This window comes from Lates calcarifer, linkage group LG19 (assembly GCF_001640805.2).
Source record: "Lates calcarifer isolate ASB-BC8 linkage group LG19, TLL_Latcal_v3, whole genome shotgun sequence".
Lineage (NCBI taxonomy): Eukaryota > Metazoa > Chordata > Actinopteri > Centropomidae > Lates > Lates calcarifer.
Genome location: NC_066851.1, coordinates 7,003,113 through 7,023,578, shown reverse-complemented (window position 1 = coordinate 7,023,578; position 20,466 = coordinate 7,003,113). Strand labels below are relative to the sequence as shown.

General features: G+C 36.5%; 1 protein-coding gene across 1 annotated transcript; it reads left to right on the top strand.

Moving 5' to 3' along the window:
* Positions 1-8,296: 8,296 nt before the first annotated feature.
* On the top strand, positions 8,297-19,843 carry LOC108897956 (calpain-2 catalytic subunit). Its single transcript, XM_018697765.2, has 22 exons — positions 8,297-8,349; positions 9,692-9,946; positions 10,442-10,511; positions 10,593-10,711; positions 11,105-11,238; positions 11,325-11,499; positions 12,258-12,332; positions 12,522-12,607; positions 13,067-13,141; positions 13,468-13,625; positions 14,891-15,048; positions 15,852-15,863; positions 15,979-16,187; positions 16,321-16,360; positions 16,536-16,604; positions 17,375-17,432; positions 17,541-17,602; positions 17,887-17,955; positions 18,116-18,194; positions 18,917-19,033; positions 19,164-19,216; positions 19,363-19,843. The coding sequence occupies exons 2-22, from the start codon at positions 9,710-9,712 to the stop codon at positions 19,387-19,389; spliced, it is 2,082 nt and encodes a 693-aa protein (XP_018553281.1). The 5' UTR covers positions 8,297-8,349; positions 9,692-9,709; the 3' UTR covers positions 19,390-19,843.
* Positions 19,844-20,466: the final 623 nt, after the last annotated feature.

Below are 20,466 nucleotides of genomic sequence, written 5' to 3'. Positions count from 1 at the left end.
ACTCAAAGTGGAGCTACAACATACAACAGTAATAAGCAAGATGGATGTCAGCTCTAGCTATCTAACAAGAAACACCAGTCAAGACCAACACAATGGAACATAACTAATGATATGTGGACATAAAAGAGTGGAAAGCCAAATGACCTTTCACTAAACCCCTCCTCCAAACAATGACTGTTCAGACATAGTGTTTCAACTATAACTAGGCACCAGTAGGTCTGTCCAGCTTTGGATTTCTCCATGCCGAAGCACCATTCATGGGGCTGTCGTGAGAGCAGTACTCTACGTTTAAGTGTTTTGAGGGTTGAGGTGTTTGACTTTTTTAGCTTGACTTTCCAAAATCAAAAACACAAGCACAAAAGTATTAAAATTTTGATAAAACAGTTTTAAAAACTGCTCTCATGTAGGTTAGCATGTCTAGCTAACAGGCTTACTACTGACAATAGTAACTTTGGCTGTGTCTGAAATCACTCCCTATTTACTACAGTGAACTATATTTTCTGTTCATCGTATATTTTGAGCGTTCCAAACACTGAATGTGTAAATGTATTCCTAATATAGTCAAATCCCTAAAACCATTACCTTCAAGGCCAAGAGTTAGTGTATCACTAACTAACTGTTAACTACATAAATTACTTACATTAAATGTGAGGTTTAATGTGACATTAAAGGAGCTGTGTTCAAAAATAACACAGCCACTGTATGGTAGCCTATTTCCACATTATTTCGATACGTTAATGTTAACAGCTTTGTTCTGCTCTTGGAAGTTTAGACTCATGTTGCTGACACGTGTCTTCAAGTCTTTCTCTCAATGTTACAGTCAAAAAATTGAAAAAATGAACAAGTATGCAACAATATCAACCATTATGTTTGAACGAAATAACAGTCTGATGTCACATTTCTGCTTATCATACAAAAATAATTAGTATGACTTATTGTTGTTGACTAGAAATGAGAAACCTACTTTGTCAGCTTCCATCTGAAATCAAGGATCAATTGTGTCAAAACAATTATTCCTTTAGCTATAATTATTATTATTATTACAACTTACATTTTGACTTAGTCTGTGTATTTGCAAGATTGTCTTTCTCCTACCCCATTCCCCCACCCCCCTCTCTTTCTGTCTAAACCCAACCGGTCGAGGCAGATGGCCGCCCACCCTGAGTCCGGTTCTGCTCGAGGTTTCTGCCTCTTAAAAGGAAGTATTTCCTTGCCACTGTCGCCTAGTGCTTGCTCATGGTGGGATCTGTTGGGTCTCTCTCTGTAATTTTTTTTAAGATAAAGGGTACGGTCTAGACCTGCTCTATACATACAGTGCCTCGAGATAACTTCTGTTGTGAATTGGCGCTATATAAATAAAATTGACTTGACTTGACTTACTAAGGAATTTGAATGTTAAACCTGCAGCTGTCATCACTGTAAACTGTATATGGGCCATGCATGAACAGAAAGGAGAGACTGCAGCTGCATTAGAGTCTTGTTCCACCTTCAGTATTTTTAAGGCCTTATGCTTCCATTGTGCCCCTAGACATTTGCTTCATACACACATACAGTATGTTGTGTTATTACACCTCTTCTCAGACCTGCGTGAGCCTGTACATGCTGGCATGTGATTGACAGTTCTCTTCACTCTTATGTTGCACTGTCAGCACTTTGCATCACAATTTGTACTTTTATTATTTTAGTAGTATATGAACTTTGATGACCTGACTCTCAGTATGACTCTAACCTGAGGTCTAATCAGCCACAGTAACATGCACACACCTGCACTGTGCCTTTGAAGTGACAGGTATTTTGTATGAACAAGATGATAGTGGTGTTGACCAGATTTAAACAGCAGTACAGTGTGTTCATTATGAAAAAAATAATGAAAGATGAGTAAAATACATCTGTCTTTTTTGACATTGTCAGTATTATTTGATTTCTAACAAGGTAGAATCACAAAAATAGAGATTTTTCTTTGAGAAGTCAGCCTTGTTAAATATCTATGTCAATAAAACTATAATTTTATGGTCACAAAATGTGAATTAAAGAAATACTTCCACTATTTTGAGAGGGTCCACCCATACAGCATTGAGAGCATGCATGTTTGGCGGTTTATACTGATCACTTCTTTATTGTGCCTTTTCCTAGGCATGAGCAGATGTCCATGTCTACCATTCAGATAAGGAAAAATTGAGAAAAATCATATTCAACTGGTTACAGCCATGACACTGAGTACAGTAGTGTTGGGCATACTTCACACACAGTGAAATTAATTTTCCATACAAGCATGTGCCACCAGAGAGCTGTATGTTTAAGTAGCCTGAATGTGTCATTGTGAAGTACATCATGCACACAACATTTCCTGTGTTTGTTTAAAGGCAGGATGTACCACAACTTCAATCACAGGAAGTAGCAGTAGTAACACACCCCACCAGACTCACACACTCACACACACTCTCTCTCTCAAAGAAATCTCTATAGACACATGAGACACATTCCTTCCTAACATAAATAAAAGTGAATATCAGTACTGCAGTGCCTGGACATCAACAGAGCCTCAAATGCTAATTACACCCTTAAAATGGATCATAAATTGTTTGTGGTATGATTTACATTCATGTGTTAATTTTAGAGACTTGAGTGATGTGTAAGTCCCTCGCTGGATTATAATCAGTTCCTCACATGTGAATGTATCATTTCTGGATCATACAGCATACTGCTTTAAACACTAGTAACTGTTGTCAAATGAGAAAAGGGAAACAGGTAGATGTGACAAATGTCCAGAAGGTGGTGTCAGAGTAAAAATTTATTATGTTATTATGTTGTGAGCATGAAACTGTAATGCGATGGTAGAAAAGATAGCACTGTATAAACAGAAAGAGCATCATGAGACTTTATGATATCATATGTAGCATTAGATGAGCAGAGATGTGAAAAACTGAGTTAAGGAGATATAAGAATAGCAGCCTTTATTTTTTTCTGAACATTTAGGCACATGCTGTTTATCATACATATGCACTGGCTGTGATTGCTGTGTTCACATCAGCTTATCATCACCATTGTTTTCATCAGTGTTTACAACTGTTACCATTTCATTTCACTAAGCATATCAACATTATACATACATTTACCTGTAAAAATCATTAGATTATTATTACTCGCACATTTATGTGTAAACAACATTTTACTGCTGAGGTGGAGCTCATTTTTAACAATTTTATGTAAGGCTGTGATTATTTTTCCTGTGGATAAGCCTCCTTATCAATTGAGAGAAATGCCCATCACAGTTACCCAGATATTTTATAAACCTTTCATATGTTCTGTATGCAAACTCTAAATTTAAATAGATTGTGGTAAATTAAAAAACAAACAAAAACCCTATGTAAAGTACATTTTGCACAGAATAGTTAAGGCAGAGGCACTGGTAGAGATTTTGACCCGTTGGTTGCAGCAGATGAAAAATTAAGAAATCCCCAAAATCATCAGGATTTATCCTCTAGAGACCATGAATGTCTCTACCTTATTTAATGGCAATCCATCATCCTTTTCCTGACATTTCACTAAAAACCCAAAATGCCAACCTTATTGTGGCAGTAGCAGAAATGGACTGATCAACAGATCAGCCAACCAAAACATTCCTAATGCAAATTCTAATTACTTATATAACTTGTACTTATAAAAAAAAAAAAACAAGACAATATTTGTTATATCTGTGATAAACCAATGATACATACTGACACAAATGATTTGTTGATAGAACTCAAAAACAAAAATCCATTTCAAGCCAAAGAAGAGACGATACATTAAGAAATATGATTTCACATAATGTTTGCTGGTGCATTTTATATACACAGATCTGGGGGATTTATCATCAGACAAGTACTTCTCACCCTCACCTGTGTCACGCAATGACCAGGTTTTGTTTTTGAGTTGTTGCAGTCAACTGAACTTGAAGGATCACTTCAAGGTCACAGGTCACAGTGTCTTATCCAGTGAAATATTTCAACATCTACTTGACAGTTTGTCACATTCATCCCTCCCAGAAAATGTATCCTAATGATTTTGGTGACATTCTTCCTGAGATTTCATCTAGACCTTTGACCATTGGGTAAAAGTTTCAATATGTCCAATACTTTGGTTTATAACTAGCAAAATTAAAGATATTCCCATCGCTATCAGCAGTGCTAATTAGCAATTGTTAGCATGCTAACACAGTAGACTAAAATGGTAAACATATTAAACATTGTACCTACTCAACATCAGCATGCAGGCATGCAAGCAGTTATGTCAAAGCAACACTGTATAGCCTCACAGAGCCGCTAGCAATAGACACCCTGTCTTGTTTTTTATTTGTCTACTTACCTTCTTAGAGAGCTTAGGATGGGTTGACAAATGTTGCAGCAGGCCTAAAGGCTGTAAAGGCTGTGCAAATAATCTTGACTTGACTAGAAAAACAAGTATCCCCTGGAGAAACTTTAAATGTTTGAACCATAGTCTGTTGTGCAGAGAAAGATATAGAGGCCATACAGAGAGTAATTTTGTACTTTGATTTTAAATTGATATATATTATAATATGCCTATATTCTCATAGGGGCTGATATGAGTATGTGGTTATCAACAGTCGTCAACACTTTAGTTAACTTCTAGTTTATGATATAATGACCTTTCATCAACCACTATATTCAGCAGACATTGCCTCATGTCTACGTATTACAGCTGATTACCACACAAGACAACAGTTGGGATTACATATGCTTTGGTCAATCTTCAGATGAGCTTGTTTTCTTGTCGTATTCAGCCATCCTATGCTGAGTGAAAATGCTTTTGACATACCATTCCTGACCCTCATGATGTTTCTTTTCACTTGAGACAAGCACGTACAGCTCTCCCTGATTTGCATAACGTGGTATCTCACACTGAGAATGTGTGCATTTAGTCCTCTGCATCCTGTTCACTCAGCAGTTCACATGAACGTATACCAACAGGTCTAACCTTTAAATGTAATTCCAGTTAATTATACTGTACCCTTTCATTTGTCAGTCACCACTGGCTGCAGAGAATGTTTCAGAAGCAAAACGAGATGTAAGATAATCTTGGGGAGAAAAAATCCTAGTTACATGAGGGATTAGATTCACAGAGAAGAAATGAAGGAGTCACCTTACTTTATTGTGTTTAATGTTTAGGAAGAGTATTAACACAGTTATCTCTGTGTTTGCAACTTGGATAAACTATATATTTTCTGTTATATCATCTTGAGCTCCACTACAAACTCAAATAGTTCAAATTAAATGGAAGAATTTACCCCTCAAGGGAGTTTTCTGGTCTTTGTCTCAACTCTCCATGGTTACGCTGTCAGAAAATCACATGTAATAATAGAGCTTTGTGTGGCCCATATGTGGCTGGGGCCCCTGGCCATGTCTCAGATGTCTCTGAGTTGTTAGCTACTCAACCAACTCCTTATCCCTGCTTTCATTTAACTGTTTCAGGCACAAACAGGTTAAATAATCCAGTATTTCACAAAAAAGCAAAGATTAGGGAGAACAAAACATTTAGCAGAGCTTTATTGACCTACCCACAATTATATGCATCATGTGGTCCATTGTAGGGGGCTCATCCTTATGTTTGGAAATAGTAAAATAAATTAATTTGTTAGAGCTATCTACACCTCAACAGACTACAACATAACCATTCCCTTAACCTGAACCGTGTTTATATTTTTGTAACCATGACAACAAAGTTCCAGTACACTTGCTACCGGTGTGCTCCTATGGGGCATATATGGTCATTTAGGTTTGAGGACTTGTTTAAAGTAAGAGGAAAGAAAAAAAATTATCAGTCCCTGATGTATTGTGGATGTGTCACTACAATAGTTTTGAGCCATCAACAACCACATGTCAAACGGGCTTCTGGGTTTGATTCTTAGTAGCAATATCTCTGACTTATCTCCAACAAACACAGCTGGACATGTGTGAGTGCCTCGAACTCCAGGAATGCAGGGACAGAAGTGAGTTATTGCCACAGCGAAAAAGCGTTGAGTAAGGATCAGGCCAGAGATGATAAGCGGTTGAGGATGAGTAATAGATTGCAGCTGTGCCGGTGCCACGCCACGCCCCTGTAGGAAAAGCACACACACACAAACACAGAGGAAGAGGGAAAGACAGGAAAGATACAGAAACTGGACATGAACTGGGGAAGAGGATGGAGACCATGACAGTGACTGCCTATCAGTGGCTTGCCTACACAAGTCCAAGTGTATAGACAGGTGAAGTCATCCCATGTGACATCAACATTCAGGTCTGATTTCAATTAATTATCAGAGTAAGAATCAGAATACTTTTTAAATTCCTTACGGGAAATTGTTGTGTTGCAGTGATCCATTTCACGTATACAAATAAAAGTAAAATAATAACAAAATAATAATAAGAATAATATAACCTTCCATCTTCAAAGTATAAAAAAATCTATAAAAAAATACACCCCATCAGCAATAAACAATATGTACACAGTTGATATTTACATGCCACTTACAGTGAATTACAAATTGATTATGTACAGGATAGATAACAGATTATTGCACATGGATAGAAAAACTATCTAGAGATCAATCACTTACACTTCACTTCTCGAGAAGTGTTGTGCTATGATGTGCGCCAAACCGCATGGCAGAAAACCACGTAGAAGGTATTGCACAGACATGATAATATCTTTGTAATCATGTTCTTCTTCAGCAGAAAGTCTTTCCCATGAATACTTTTTATAGCTTTTGTTTGTGCTTTGGCAAACAGCAAGAAATTAAAGTACATTCCTCTCCTGTGTATTTGGGTTGAAGCCAATCTCAGTGATCTCAGAATATGTATAACCTCCATGCCTTGAGGAGAGGAATGGACAAAAATCTGGTTGCAGGATTGTACCATTCAATTACGCACTTGTCCCGATGGGATTTATTTATTTTTAGTCAGAATATGATGTAATATATAACAGGCCTGATTTGTATACAGTAGAAAATAGACATTAGACACAACACCTTGGTATAACCTGTATTTGAAATACTAGGGGCACAGAAGCCTATCTAGCCTATCTAGTATCTGGCCTCTGCCAGATAAACCTATCTCAGTGACTGTTCAGAGTCAGGTGAAGAAAAGAAGGCCAAATATGTTTTGAAGGAAACATAATTGTGTATTGCAAATGCAATGATACTGAACATATGAATTTGTCTTCTGCCCAAATATCAGATCTTGTGCTTATGTTTTTGCACTCACAACACCTGGTTGCGAAAAGGGAAAGGTTGCAGCCTTTTTTTTGTTGTGCATGCCCAACATGCCCAAAGAGCCACCTTCTTCTCAAGAAATGGAGCTACAGTGCCAATATTTCTTCTGGCACTTCTTCTTGAGAAGTGCTGCTGTAATCCCAGTTCTCTGGTTTCACATGACTTAATCCCTTTAACCCCTTGTGTGTTGTTTGCTGAATATACTTAGTAATAAATATTGAGTGTTTCCTCAAGTGTTTGCACAATGAACAGAGTTTAAGATGGAAGATTTCTGTCTGTGATATGGAGAGATATGAAGAGGATATTATATAAGCAGCAGAGTAAAGCTGTATGATAAATGAACCATTTTGATTTGCACAAAAATGAAAAACAAACATCAAGCAATGTAACGGCAAGATGAGATGAAGATAAAAGACTGAGACACTACATGCTTTTCATACAAGTAAGAAAGCGAGATGTAATCACACAGACTGCTGCAGCACAATAACTTATTTTCCTTCATCTTAAGCACACATGCTTTTCAAAATAAAGTCTGATTCATATCATATACAGTACATTTTTCAATTGCAATTCTAATTTCTTGAATGGAAGTTTTTTTTCCTATATTTATTGAGCTAAGTGGCTATGTGCCAATATTAAATAATCTTTGACAAATACTGTTAAAGTTTAGTTAATGATTATGCTGTTTACTGCTTTCTGTTTTAGTCAATGTCTGACTAACTTGTCTTGACTTAATGTGATGGTTTTATGTTTTATGTCTAATCATTGACAACCATCCTGGTGCTGGGAAGGTAAATGTACATATGATAAACGCATAAAGAAACCAGGTCAAGCAACAAATATGAACTTCTGAAGGTTGCAGGGTCTTGTCATTGAAAGTGAAACCTCTGTCAGTCAAGACAAGATTACACTGCAGGTGACCACAGGCAGGGTTTGCTCAAGGGAAATTTGCATATCTCAGTCAGACTCACATGGACAGCCCCACTACCTTCAGGCGTTTACAGGTATTATATAAGTGACAAAGACTTTCCCCTCTTACTTGCAGAGCCACCTACCCTCCTCACTACACCATACATTTTCTCTATTGAGCCAGTGAGGTAAGATCTTCAAAAGCCAATAACATCTTAAAGGAGCTGATTATTTAGCAGCTTGCTGAACATTGACACATAGCCAAGCACAGTGCAGTCAAAGAAGGCACCTGATGTTTTAGTTTACATTTTAAATGACTGAAGTGTGTATGTAGTCACTATTGAAAAGGTTGTCTTTAGAGTACATTTTGTACTTTTATATTTCATACTGAATAGTAGTATGTTGTGAAGATATTTTTTTTATTATCTATATAGTTATATTTTCTATTACTAATTACAGGAAGAATACACTGTATTTTGGACTGTGGTGTTTGTAGCATTTATTTATTTATTTATTTATTATAGTTTTATAATGTATCTGATACAGACAGGTGACAAGTTAAAGGATGAACCAGAAAAATGAGTAGAGAAACAGAACAATTTCAGATGCCTCCATTCAGGGCACGAAGCGTCACTAATTGGTATGAGGCATGTAAAATAATATGACTCATTGTGATGGTCTTTGAAAATCTTTAAGTGAAAGATAGCTTTAGAAAAAAAAGAAGAAAGAAAATCACTTACTTTTACTTTTAAAGCTTTTTTTTTTAAATCAAATTTCTTATGACTGATGAAAATGTTGTTAGATTTAAAAGAACTTAAACTTAACTGAAGTTAAATTGATGAAGAAAAAGAAAACAGAGGTAATCACACACCTGCTAAGAAATGTTCTTTATTGATTATACAAAATATTATTGTACATAAATTATACTGTAAGTGATTAATACTATCTCATTAACATTAGACTTAAAGATTACATATTACAGCACTTTTTATTTTTTATCAATAAGCTGTCACTTATTCAATTTGCAATTTGGTTCTTTGTCTACCAGCTGCAGCTGAATATACTTTTTTTTTTTCTCTAATTCAGGTTTCTTTTCTATTTTGTCATCCCTATAATATGAAGACATGTTTGATGTTGATATTGTATCAGTTGATATTGGAGATGTTAGGGATTTCACACAAACAAAACAAACTTTTTAAAAGTCAAATTATTTTCTGGAGAATGATGTAACTGGTTATGCCTGTTCTGAGCATACATGTAATTAGTCGTGTGTTGACTTGACTAGTTATTCTTAAACTAAGCTGTAAGTAGGAGTAAGTCATTAAATGTAATAATGATGCATCTCTAGGGTTTTATTCCTGACTTGATTCTTTCTAAGTGTAATTCTGGAAGCTGGTAAATTCGGGCCCTGATCTCAACCCAACACTTAACAAAAACACATCACAATGGTTTTTCTTTTAATTTCTCACTTATGTTTATCTCTCAAACTTAAATGCGAAATTCTAGTTCTGGATCTTCTTTCCTTCACAGAGCCCAAACACTGCAGCCATGCCTCCTCCCGGTGTATGCCTTAACATCCTGGAAGCTCGTAACAAGCAAGATGGGTATGGGAGTGCTACCAAACCTGAGAATTTCCTCAACCAAGACTACCAGCAGCTGAAACAGTACTGTCTCATCCGGGGAGTAAGGTACATCGACGACATGTTCCCCCCTGACAGGAACTCCATTGGCCAAGACTTACTGAACTCCTCTGATCTGGCCCGTGTGGAGTGGCTGAGACCAGCGGTGAGAGTTTTGAAAGTTTGCAGAAGAGATCCCATATCACATTAAATGTTAATGTTTAATCAACTGATATTCCACCATCTTTTAGAGATCGAGTGTTTTCCACTTTCAACTCACAACAAAGACCTAACTCAGCCTGGCTGACAAGTCTGCATTTTCTCCTTGTGCTTAAATACTTTGCCTCCCACAGTCAAAATACTGTGTGCAGGTTAAGTGTCTGGTTATGTGTGTCACAGCACAAGGGCCATAAATTTGCATCAGTTGAATGACTGACATACTGCAGTAGATGCTGGTTGAGACTAAACTTAGTCTGCTGAGCTGAATTTAGCTGGAATTTTGTCCCCAAACTCTTACATTAGAGTTGTCTCAGGAGGGGATTTCTTCTTGGCTGCCCGTTTGATCAGGAGAAATGATTACAATGACCAGTGATGCAAGTGTTGTACTAAGATACACTAATATGCAATATTATAATACATTTTTATGAATTTTTATCCTCAGAAAATTTCTCCTAATCCATCCTTTGTACTTGATGGGGTCTCCAGGTTTGACTTTGGTCAAGGAGTACTTGGTAAGGAGATTTCTTCATTCAGAATGTTTCAGTGTTGTGAAAACAAATTCCTGACACCTCAATAAACATGTTTTTATTCAGGAAACTGCTGGTTTCTTGCGTCCATCGGAGCTCTGACATTCCAGAATGATGTCCTGGGGCAAGTTGTCCCTCTTGAGCAAACATTTGACGAGAACTACTGTGGGCTGTTTCACTTCAGGGTAGATAGACACGCCGCTTATACGATGTGTTCTATTTATATTCAGTGCATCACTGCAAGTGTCTGCTTATGTTAATGAGTTGTAGCCAGTCACTTACTCCAGAATACTTGAAACCATATTATATATAATAGCAGGATCTGCAGTAATGAGGTTATAGTTTAGTTTGTATTTAATACTTTACCAGCATGTACTAGCTAGCATACAGATAAAGGTACAGGCTTCAAAATATTTGCTATTGTTTTATTGGAAGGTAAGAGGTAGAATACTGAATGTAAATGTAACTGTGTCTGTTTACAAGAAGAAAAACACTGCTTCTGTTTTAATTTTAGTCATTTTGCAGTAAATAGATTTTATTTTTTGTATGTATATTCTCTTCCTTTTTCAACTATTCAGTTCTGGAGGTTTGGAAGATGGGTGGATGTCGTCATTGATGACAAGCTACCAACAATCGATGGCAGACTAATCTTTGTCCACTCCAAAGACCCAAATGAGTTCTGGCCTGCTTTGCTTGAGAAAGCCTACGCCAAGTATGGAAAGAAAAGTACATTATTTCTCAGACATAAATTAGCTTTGCCTTATTCCTTGAGTATAAGTGATGTTATGCTTGTGTCAGGGTATGTGGTTCCTATACGGACATGAGCGCTGGAACACCTGAAGAGGCTATGATGGACTTCACTGGTGGTGTCCACATGTGCATCCAGATGTCAGACCCCCCTCCAAACCTGTGGGAGCTGATGTTCAGAGCTGGCAAATATGGTGCACTGATGGGCTGTGGTACTCCTCAGGGAGTAAGTACTATATCATGCAAAACCAACACTGCCCCTTTTTCTTTTTCTTTTCTTTCTTTTTTTCTTTCTTTTCTTTCTTTTTTTTTTTTTTTGCAAAATACACATACAGTAGACTATTTATATGCTGAACAATAAACTAAACTTCAACTTGGACAAAAAGATAGGTTGAAATTTAAGGTACTTTTCTGAGCTGCTCAGAAGGCAAAATGTACTGTAGTTAATATTTTAGATTCAGTGCATCCAAATAGGCAGAAAAAGCCAAGTCTATGAAATGTAATGAAATAATGATGGGAAATTATTAAAGAATGAGGTTTCATTAAAATGAATGAATAGCAGATGGAAAGAAATGGTAACATCAGATTGGAGGATGGGTGCATTAGAGAAGTTTTCTCAAAAATCTTTCAATATTTTTTCTTGTTTGAAAAAGCTTCTCTTAATGAATCATGGACAAACTGTAACTTACTATACCCATATTACCCTTGTTCAAATTTCTTCTTATTTAGAGGAGTAGCTTTGAGAAACACGTGAATGCGTCCAAAGGCAAATTTTCTGTACCCTTGGTAGCTTGTTAACATGTAGTGGAGGAAGGTTCTTTAATGTGGGTCTGTTGCCCAGTAAAAAACCTCCAACTGCAATGGAAAAATATCTGATGAATGAAGAGGACTTATCTCTGTTTACAGCTTTGTTTTTGTAATAGAGAACAGAGAACTTTCTGGATCTACCAACTTTCAGTAATAATGAATGTCTTTGGCTTGTAGGAGACCTCAGCCAACACTGTATTACCCAATGGATTGGTCCAAGGCCACGCCTACACTGTCACAGGTGTCAAACAGGTGAAGGTTAACACTTGGAACATGCACTTGGAAATGGAAGTAGATCTAATATCACTTCTCTGATAGTGATCATAAGAGTTATGTTGACAACAGCTACTTCAGCAATCATGTTTTTAAATTTTATTCACTGCATTTTTACATGTATGGTGTATGATTATGGTCCCTCCCTCTGTGATGATTGATTGTCAGTTGATGAGCCAGGGGAAACTTGTAAACCTGGTGCGTTTATGGAACCCCTGGGGCAAAGGAGAGTGGAATGGAAACTGGAGCGATCGGTAAGAAAAATTCCCATTCAGTGACTGTTTCCCAAATAAATACTACAGCTCTGATTAGCTGTTGCATAAATATTGGGATTACTTGCCAGTGACAAAATAGGTGAAAATGTATTTATTGTCACAAACACACATCTCTGCTTTTTAAAAGTTCAATCTCAGTCAGTTGTATGTACTCTATATTCCTGTAGGTAATACATAAATGTATGAAGACACCTTTCAGCCTGTCCTTTTGAAAACCTCCCTCTGGTTATTTTAAACTGGTTTTTCCAGTCACAGTAAAGTAATCCTCTGTAAAGCCTTGCCTTTGAGGCAACTTAAAACATTGGCCTCTTAAAAACAGATGGTCCCACCTGCACAGACATGGATTTGCATACATGTTCAGAAGAAAGTTGAGAGCTACTAACCTCTGACATTATGGCTGAAAAATGCTTATTGTAAGATAATGTCTCTCTCTTCAAGGTCACCTCTGTGGCAAACCGTGAGCGCTGATGATCGTGAGATGTGCCTGTCAGTGAATGATGATGGAGAGTTTTGGTAAGTAAATGTAGTCACAATGTGGCACACTTCTCTAAGCAAAATGTGTTCAGCACCACTCCTGAGTATGCAGCAACAACTGCAAATCAGTGGATATTTTCCAGTATGGTGTATTTAAAACATGAAATATAAACACCTATACTTTAGCAATGGCAACAGATAGAAAAATACTACTAATGAGGTATATAAAATAAGACATATTACATTTCTATTTTCAAGAGACCTCTTGCATATATCACATCCTTTGTGAATCATGTACAGTATTTCATATTTTTCCACATCCAGAAATAATGTGTGGTATGTAATTTAATCTTTTGTTTTGACAGGATGACCATACAGGACTTCTGTGAGTTCTACACAGATCTTGACGTCTGCTCCCTTTGTCCAGACTTCCTTGATGGAAACTCTTGTCGCTGGAAAAGCTCCATGTATGAGGGCAGATGGGTTGCAGGAACCACTGCTGGAGGATGCATGAATAACAGAGGTTTCTAGACTTAAATTTAAGCCTGAAGATAATAGGCTTCACCAAACTATATAATATAATTTGGAATAATGAGCATGTTACACAAATTATCTTGTTCATATGTATGCATATAATTTATTGAAACTAATTTGACTGATTGAAAAAACCTTAACTTCCTATTGTAATAATATGACATGTTTATTGTTGTGGGGATAAGCTAGTCTAATGCTAAGCTAATGCTCCCAGGGTCATCACTATATTTCCAGTATCCTATGTTGCTCAGATTTATATCACACATAATGTTTCCCAGATCTATGTAGTACATTATTGGTATCTGAAAAAGACGTTCCCCAGCCCTGTATTTGCTTAATATGACATCAGTTATTGTGGGAACTCTAGGGTCAGGAGTCAGGGTTTAGGGTTACTGTTCCAATAAAAAAAGTTAATGTTCATTAAATAATTCCACATAAAATTGGTCAAATTTAACCCTAACATAATAAGAAGGTTAGTGTGTGTTTGCAGAGTATAGAACTTATAGAACATATCATATATTTTGTTGTCATATTTTTTTTTTTCTTTTGCAGCTATGGCAGTCCTTGATGCTATACATATGTTACAGTGTATGGTGTGTATGAATGGGTTAATGGGACATGCACTGTAAATCTTTGAGTGGTCATTAAGACTAGAAAAGTGCTTTATAGGTGCAGTCCATTTACCATTTCCCATAAATTTAGTAAAAGATTTCCTAAAATACAGGCGCTAGATGGTCTCAAGCAACAGCCAAGCACAACATTACAAGTTCACACAGCTTAGTCAGGAGGTCCAAAGGCAAAATATTGTAGCAGAGCTCCTCCTTGTTGCTGGGTGAGGTCTGAGTGACAACTGTGAGAGGAAAACACCACAGAGTGTAAAGTGGTTGAGCTGAGATAAGATAAGATATGGCTTCACTCTAACATGGTTGCTACAAAGTGCCTTCTTTTGCACTGAGAGCTTAAACTAGTGGTTAACATCAGGCAGAAAAAAAGGAGAGGTAAAAGTTGCTATAAAAAGAATTCTGTCACAGTGCAATGTAATAAGCAACTCCTACTTGACTTAGCTTATTATAAACATTTCACAAATGCTCTATAGTTTATAAGCCATGATAGATTCAGTATTAGATTAACTGACTGTTTAAAAACCGTTTCATCTTGATATCCAGCCTTGCTTTCAACTTCATATTTCTACACAAGAACATTTGATTTAATCCCAAATGACAAATAAACCTTGTTTCTCTTTTTGTATTTCAGACAGTTTCTGGACTAATCCACAGTATCGGGTCAAGATTAACAACCAATATACGCACAAAGATGGTGAAAAAAACATGTTGGTGTCTCTCATGCAAAAGCCTGACAAGAGGAACCGACGCCTGGTCCAGAATCTGCACATTGGATTCTCTGTATTTGAAGTAAAGACTGCTTGTTTCTGTCACAGTGTTATGGATGTTACACAGATTTATTAGATATGAAACCCTGCAGACCACAGTTTTGCCCTCATATTCAATGCAAGTACAGTTTAATGAAAACTTATTGAGCAGCTACGCTGTCAGAAACAGGAGGCTGATAAAAGTTCAGACAGTAAGACAGATTACATACTGTACATGCACGTGACAATCAAGACAAGCACAGAAATAGTGGAGCACATCACTAACAATGAAAACTACTATATAGAGAGGTAATTACATAATGTAAGTACGCTGAAGTCTCTTGCTGAAAAAAATGTTGGCCATAAATAGTGTGAAAAATGGGGTTTGATCAGTGGAAATTCTACTTTTTTTAAACAATGAGAAAACAATTTATTGACTAAAATTTGTGCCTGGCACAAAGTGGCAGTTTCACTTACGATTTCAGATGTGTGGCTTAGTCAAGAGTAATTGTTGTAAAAATCTCAGAAGATTATAAATAACAAGTGAATGAATCAGCTTTGGAAGGCTACAGTGACAGATCCAAAAACATCTCAGGTTCTTTAAGCTGAAGGATGGTTGCAATAAAATAATAAACATAGTAAATAGTGGTCCAAAGTCTTTATAGGTTAGACAAACAGCTGCTAACAAGGCAAGTGAACCTTTGGCCAGAGTTTGCTGTGAAAATATATGCATGTATTAATTATGTCATTATCTTTATTATCTTCAGGGAAGATTTGACAGTTATTAATTTAATTTATTGTCTTTTCTCCCCAACATGAACTTACCTGATGCTGACTTCCCTCAAGGTGACCAAACAAGTAAGAGACAATTTTATCTCAGACACGTTCACAGTACACATTCTCCATTCACACAGTGCAGCTCTTTTAAATGACACAACATGAAGACAACTGGAATATATATTCATTATTACAGTACAGTGAACAGAGGGGGAAGTTCCCAGCCTCTTTCTTCCACACCCATGCACCTGTTGCCCAAACTAAAACCTACATGAATGCACGTGAGGTGATGGAGTTCCTAATGCTAAAGCCTGGTGAATACCTGATTGTACCATCCACCTTCAGACCCAATGAGACAGCCTCCTTCATCTTGACCATCCACTCCAAAGAGGAGACCCAGGGCTAGTAAGTGCACATTCTCAGCCCACTGCTTGTCTCAGTCTTTGCCTGGTGTAAAATTATCCAAAAATGAGTCTTCATGGCGTATGTCACACATAACACTAATCCCATGTGGAATATCTTTGATCTTTCCCCGCAGTGAGAATTCTGGTGACCATAAACATGAGCCAGTTCAAATGGTGAGAAAAGATTTAACAGTATCACAGTAATGTTAGTGTTTTTATAATTATTATATTGTGTTATATGTTCTTAATTATATTTTTTTGCCACCATTATGTGAAATAGGTTTTGCCAGTTGCTTTCATTTAGGGTAAAAATGACTTTCTTACATTTGTTTTTACTTCTTCTTTCCAGATCAAGCAGACCAAAAATGCACACGATGAGGAAAACAGGAAAACCTTCTTCCGCCAGAACTCAGACAAGGTAATATTTCACTAATGTGTCCCACTTACATAACTGTACCTATCAAGTTTAATCATACTTACGACTTCCCGTCATTTGGTCTGATTTACCAATAGTTTAGAGCTGCACTATATATATATATATATATATATTATATATATATATATATATATATATATATATGAACATTATCTACGATGTAAAAGGGGTCATTGGTAAATCCACAGAGAATGGTCATATCATATTCTATATTATTTCCCCTCAGCTTTACCATGCATTTTAGCAAACTTTCAGCACATGTTGTTTTGGTTTTACAGCCTTCAACTTTACTGTTTTAGTTCACTCTCACTGCTCTCATCAACACATTCTTCTGTCCTTTTAGAATCAGAAAAGCCAATGCAATGTAGTCTACCTGCCTGTCAGTGAAGAGCACATAATGATAGCAGCTAATTATCAAACACAGTGGAGCATTTAGCTGCTAAAGAGACAGATATTTCCCTCAGGGGATGGTGAGACCACAAAGAACCAAAGGTAGATGGTATATTGGTTTTACATTCATCAGGTGGAAAGAAACATGATTGAAAGTGAATGCTAATGTTGCTCTTTATGCAACAGGTCAAGTTTATATTAAGTCAAACATGATGTTCAGTGCGAGTTCTGCTGGTGTTGTGTAGCATGCACTGAGGTTGTTTCTTGACATAAAAGGTTAGAAAGCAAGTTAGCTAAATACAGTGACAGTGCGTTGTATGTTTTTTTAAATATATGATATATTATTTTTCTTTTGTTTCCAGTATGAAGAAGTGGATGCGGAGCAGCTCCAGAGGCTTCTAAATGAAAACATCCTGAAAGGTTTGGACTCAACTCTTAACAATAGCATAAGAGCTCAATGAACATTCAAATACACTGTCATTTTTTGTTTTTCTGCATTGCTGACCCCAAGTATTCTGTTTAATTTAGGAGATTTGAAATCTGGAGGCTTCAGCCTTGATGCCTGTCGCAGCATGGTTGCCCTGATGGATGTATCCTGCTGTGATGCATAAGAAAGTCATTACTCTTTGGTACAGCATACACCATTTGAATAATAGATTTTTATTTATTTATTTTTTTTCATTTTCCCATACTGATGCTTCTTACATGTGAAAGGAAAATCTCACACAGTGGTTGTTTTTACATTAAACATTTGAGTAGTGTACATAAACAGTAGCAAACCCACTTGTCCTTTTGTTGATATAACACAAATAACTGCACCAAGGTCAGGCTAAGACATGAGTGGCTTTGTTACCTTAATGTTGAATTCAAAAAGACATCCATCACTGGCAGACTCAATGGAGAGGAATTTGTCCGTCTGTGGAGAAAGGTCGTCACATACAAGGTATATGGATCATTTCATCACTGAAAGATCCTTAGTTTTTAACTATGTATACATACATACATTATAATATAGCAGCCTGTTCATTCTGCCATTAAGGTGCATGTAGATACACAACTGTCAGATTTTCCTGATCATTATTGGTGTCTTCTTATTTTATCAGGACATTTTCTTCAGCACTGATGTCTCACGAACAGGGACTCTGTCACTGGGTGAACTGAGGAATGCATTCGTAGCTTCAGGTAGACCAGCTTTGGATTCATTCCTTCCCTTGATTCTAACTTAACTGAAGAGCATAACATCATTCAGCATTCCGAGATACTTAATTTGCAGCAGCTTACCTAAAAAAACGATCTCTTGTCTGATGAGTTTAAAGAACAGAGGCAGTGGTTCTGTCTTCCTGTATCACAATATAAGCTTGTGAATGATTGTTCTTGCGATTTCAGTCTGGGTTTCAGGATTGTTACATCCTTAATAAAGCTAACAAGTTCACCATTTCAACTTTAAAGGTAAAAATAATATACTGGCAATGGGTTCGCAGCTTGTTTCCTTGGTTATTGCATCTTTAAAGAACTTACTGATCATAATATCTAACAAGTTCCAGAGAAGAGAAAAAGAGGAGTTTGTTTTTCACTTCTCAGCATGCCATGTAAGCACTGCCAACAAAGTCAGTTGGTTAGTTATGGGTATTTGATTACAAACAAAGAATTACAAACAGATAAGTACCAGGGAAACAAAGTCCTTCCCACTGTTGTTACCATGATGTTTCTTTTAGGAGACTGAAGCTTTTTTGTATTTGACTTTGTCTTGGAAAAGAGATTCTCAATTCAATTATATTTATGCACTCTAATTTGTCTTGTGAACGCTATATAATATAATGATAAGATATTATGCCAATATATTACAGGATTAAAATACATTCCCAAACAACTTCTATACTTTTGTCTGATGTATGTTTTGTCAGGAATGAGGGTTAGCGATGACATGCTGAATTTGATGGCTCTGCGCTACGGTGCCTCCTCTGGGCACATGACACTGGAGAGCTTCATCAGTCTCATGCTTCGTTTGGACTGTATGCACAGTAAGTCAAGTGGGACAAATGATGACAATAGATAACACTGTATAAGAAGTAACTGTGAGCTACTCTTGATTTTTGATATACTTCAACAATATTGGGTGATACATTTTTTTTCTTTTTTTTTGCTCAACAGAAATCTTCAAACAGCTGTCTAATGGAAACGGCATGAATCTCAGAGAGTCAGAGGTAATAAAACATATTCTTCTTGTCAGCAATTGATCATATAACCTTCTTGCTATTGAAAAATTAAAATGGTCTTATATAGGATGACACAAATGAACATAGTTATATATTTCACAGCACTGATAACCTGTCTCTATCTTTATTTCTAGTGGATGTACATTTCAATGTACACTTAAGCCGACAGCCTGCTCAAATCAACTGGAATTACAGGGGTAGATATTTCAGCAGCATGATTTCTTTTCTTTTGCCAAGCTACAATATGAGTAAAACATGTATCCCTCTGCAAATGAGCCATAACACAATATGAACTGCAACTTAGTTGTTGTCTTTTGTATCTTTGTTTACCTACTCTACCCAGCATTAATGTGAAAAAATAACATAACCAGTTCCATAACACATGACTTGACATGTTAGACTGGAGATGGAATCGTATTACATGTCTATATGTTAAAATGACAGACTCAGTTACTACATTTTTTGTAATTATCTGTTGTATCAGGATGTTATCACTCTGTGCTTTACACAATGGCAACACTACACAAACACATTCATATTTCAATGCATGGTGTAAGCTCAGTTTCAGTCTAGAAACCTTTTCACTTTCTTAAATAAATAACAACACCAATGTGAGGATGTGTGTAGGGTTTGATCCAGGCTGGGTACCTTTATCATATGTTGTCCTTCTCTTTCTTAATATGTTTCCTGCAATGTTCAATTACTTATCACTCGTTATTATTATTACTGATAGTAAATTATTAACAATCGATCACAGAGGAATATTCTGACCTCTAATGTATTACCTATATCGAAACTTATAAACGCAATGATCTCGAAAGATCTCTCTTTTGAAGTGCACCTAAAGTCTAAATAACTAATCATGAAAACCCTGCAGATCCAAGGCTGTAGTGTTTGATTTGACTGTGATAGGTGAAATAATTAAATGTGACAGTGCTGAATGAATGTCATGTTCAAGCATATAGTTCTACAGTGTAAAACAAGACTACATTTTTACAATTTTTTTTGGGAAGTTCATCGTTCAAACTAAAGTTGAATGTGGGATTTCAAACATTCAAATTAGTTGTGTTTAAGTTTACATGTGTACAATACAGTTTGGATGCATAACCTTTGGCTCCCCATTAGATTTTAGTTCGAGATCTACCAGCCTTGAAAATCAGAAACACTGAAAAACTATTGTCATATGCTGCAGTGCAAGCTTTGGATCAGAAATGAACAGTCATATTTTTTATCATATG

Bases quoted from the DNA above. Each gene is read 5' to 3' on its own strand.
- LOC108897956 (XM_018697765.2), top strand. From the start codon at position 9,710: ATGCCTCCTCCCGGTGTATGCCTTAACATCCTGGAAGCTCGTAACAAG. The intron at 9,947-10,441 runs GTGAGAGTTTTG...TTTTATCCTCAG, and splicing joins TGGAGTGGCTGAGACCAGCG to AAAATTTCTCCTAATCCATC. The intron at 10,712-11,104 runs GTAGATAGACAC...TCAACTATTCAG, and splicing joins GTGGGCTGTTTCACTTCAGG to TTCTGGAGGTTTGGAAGATG.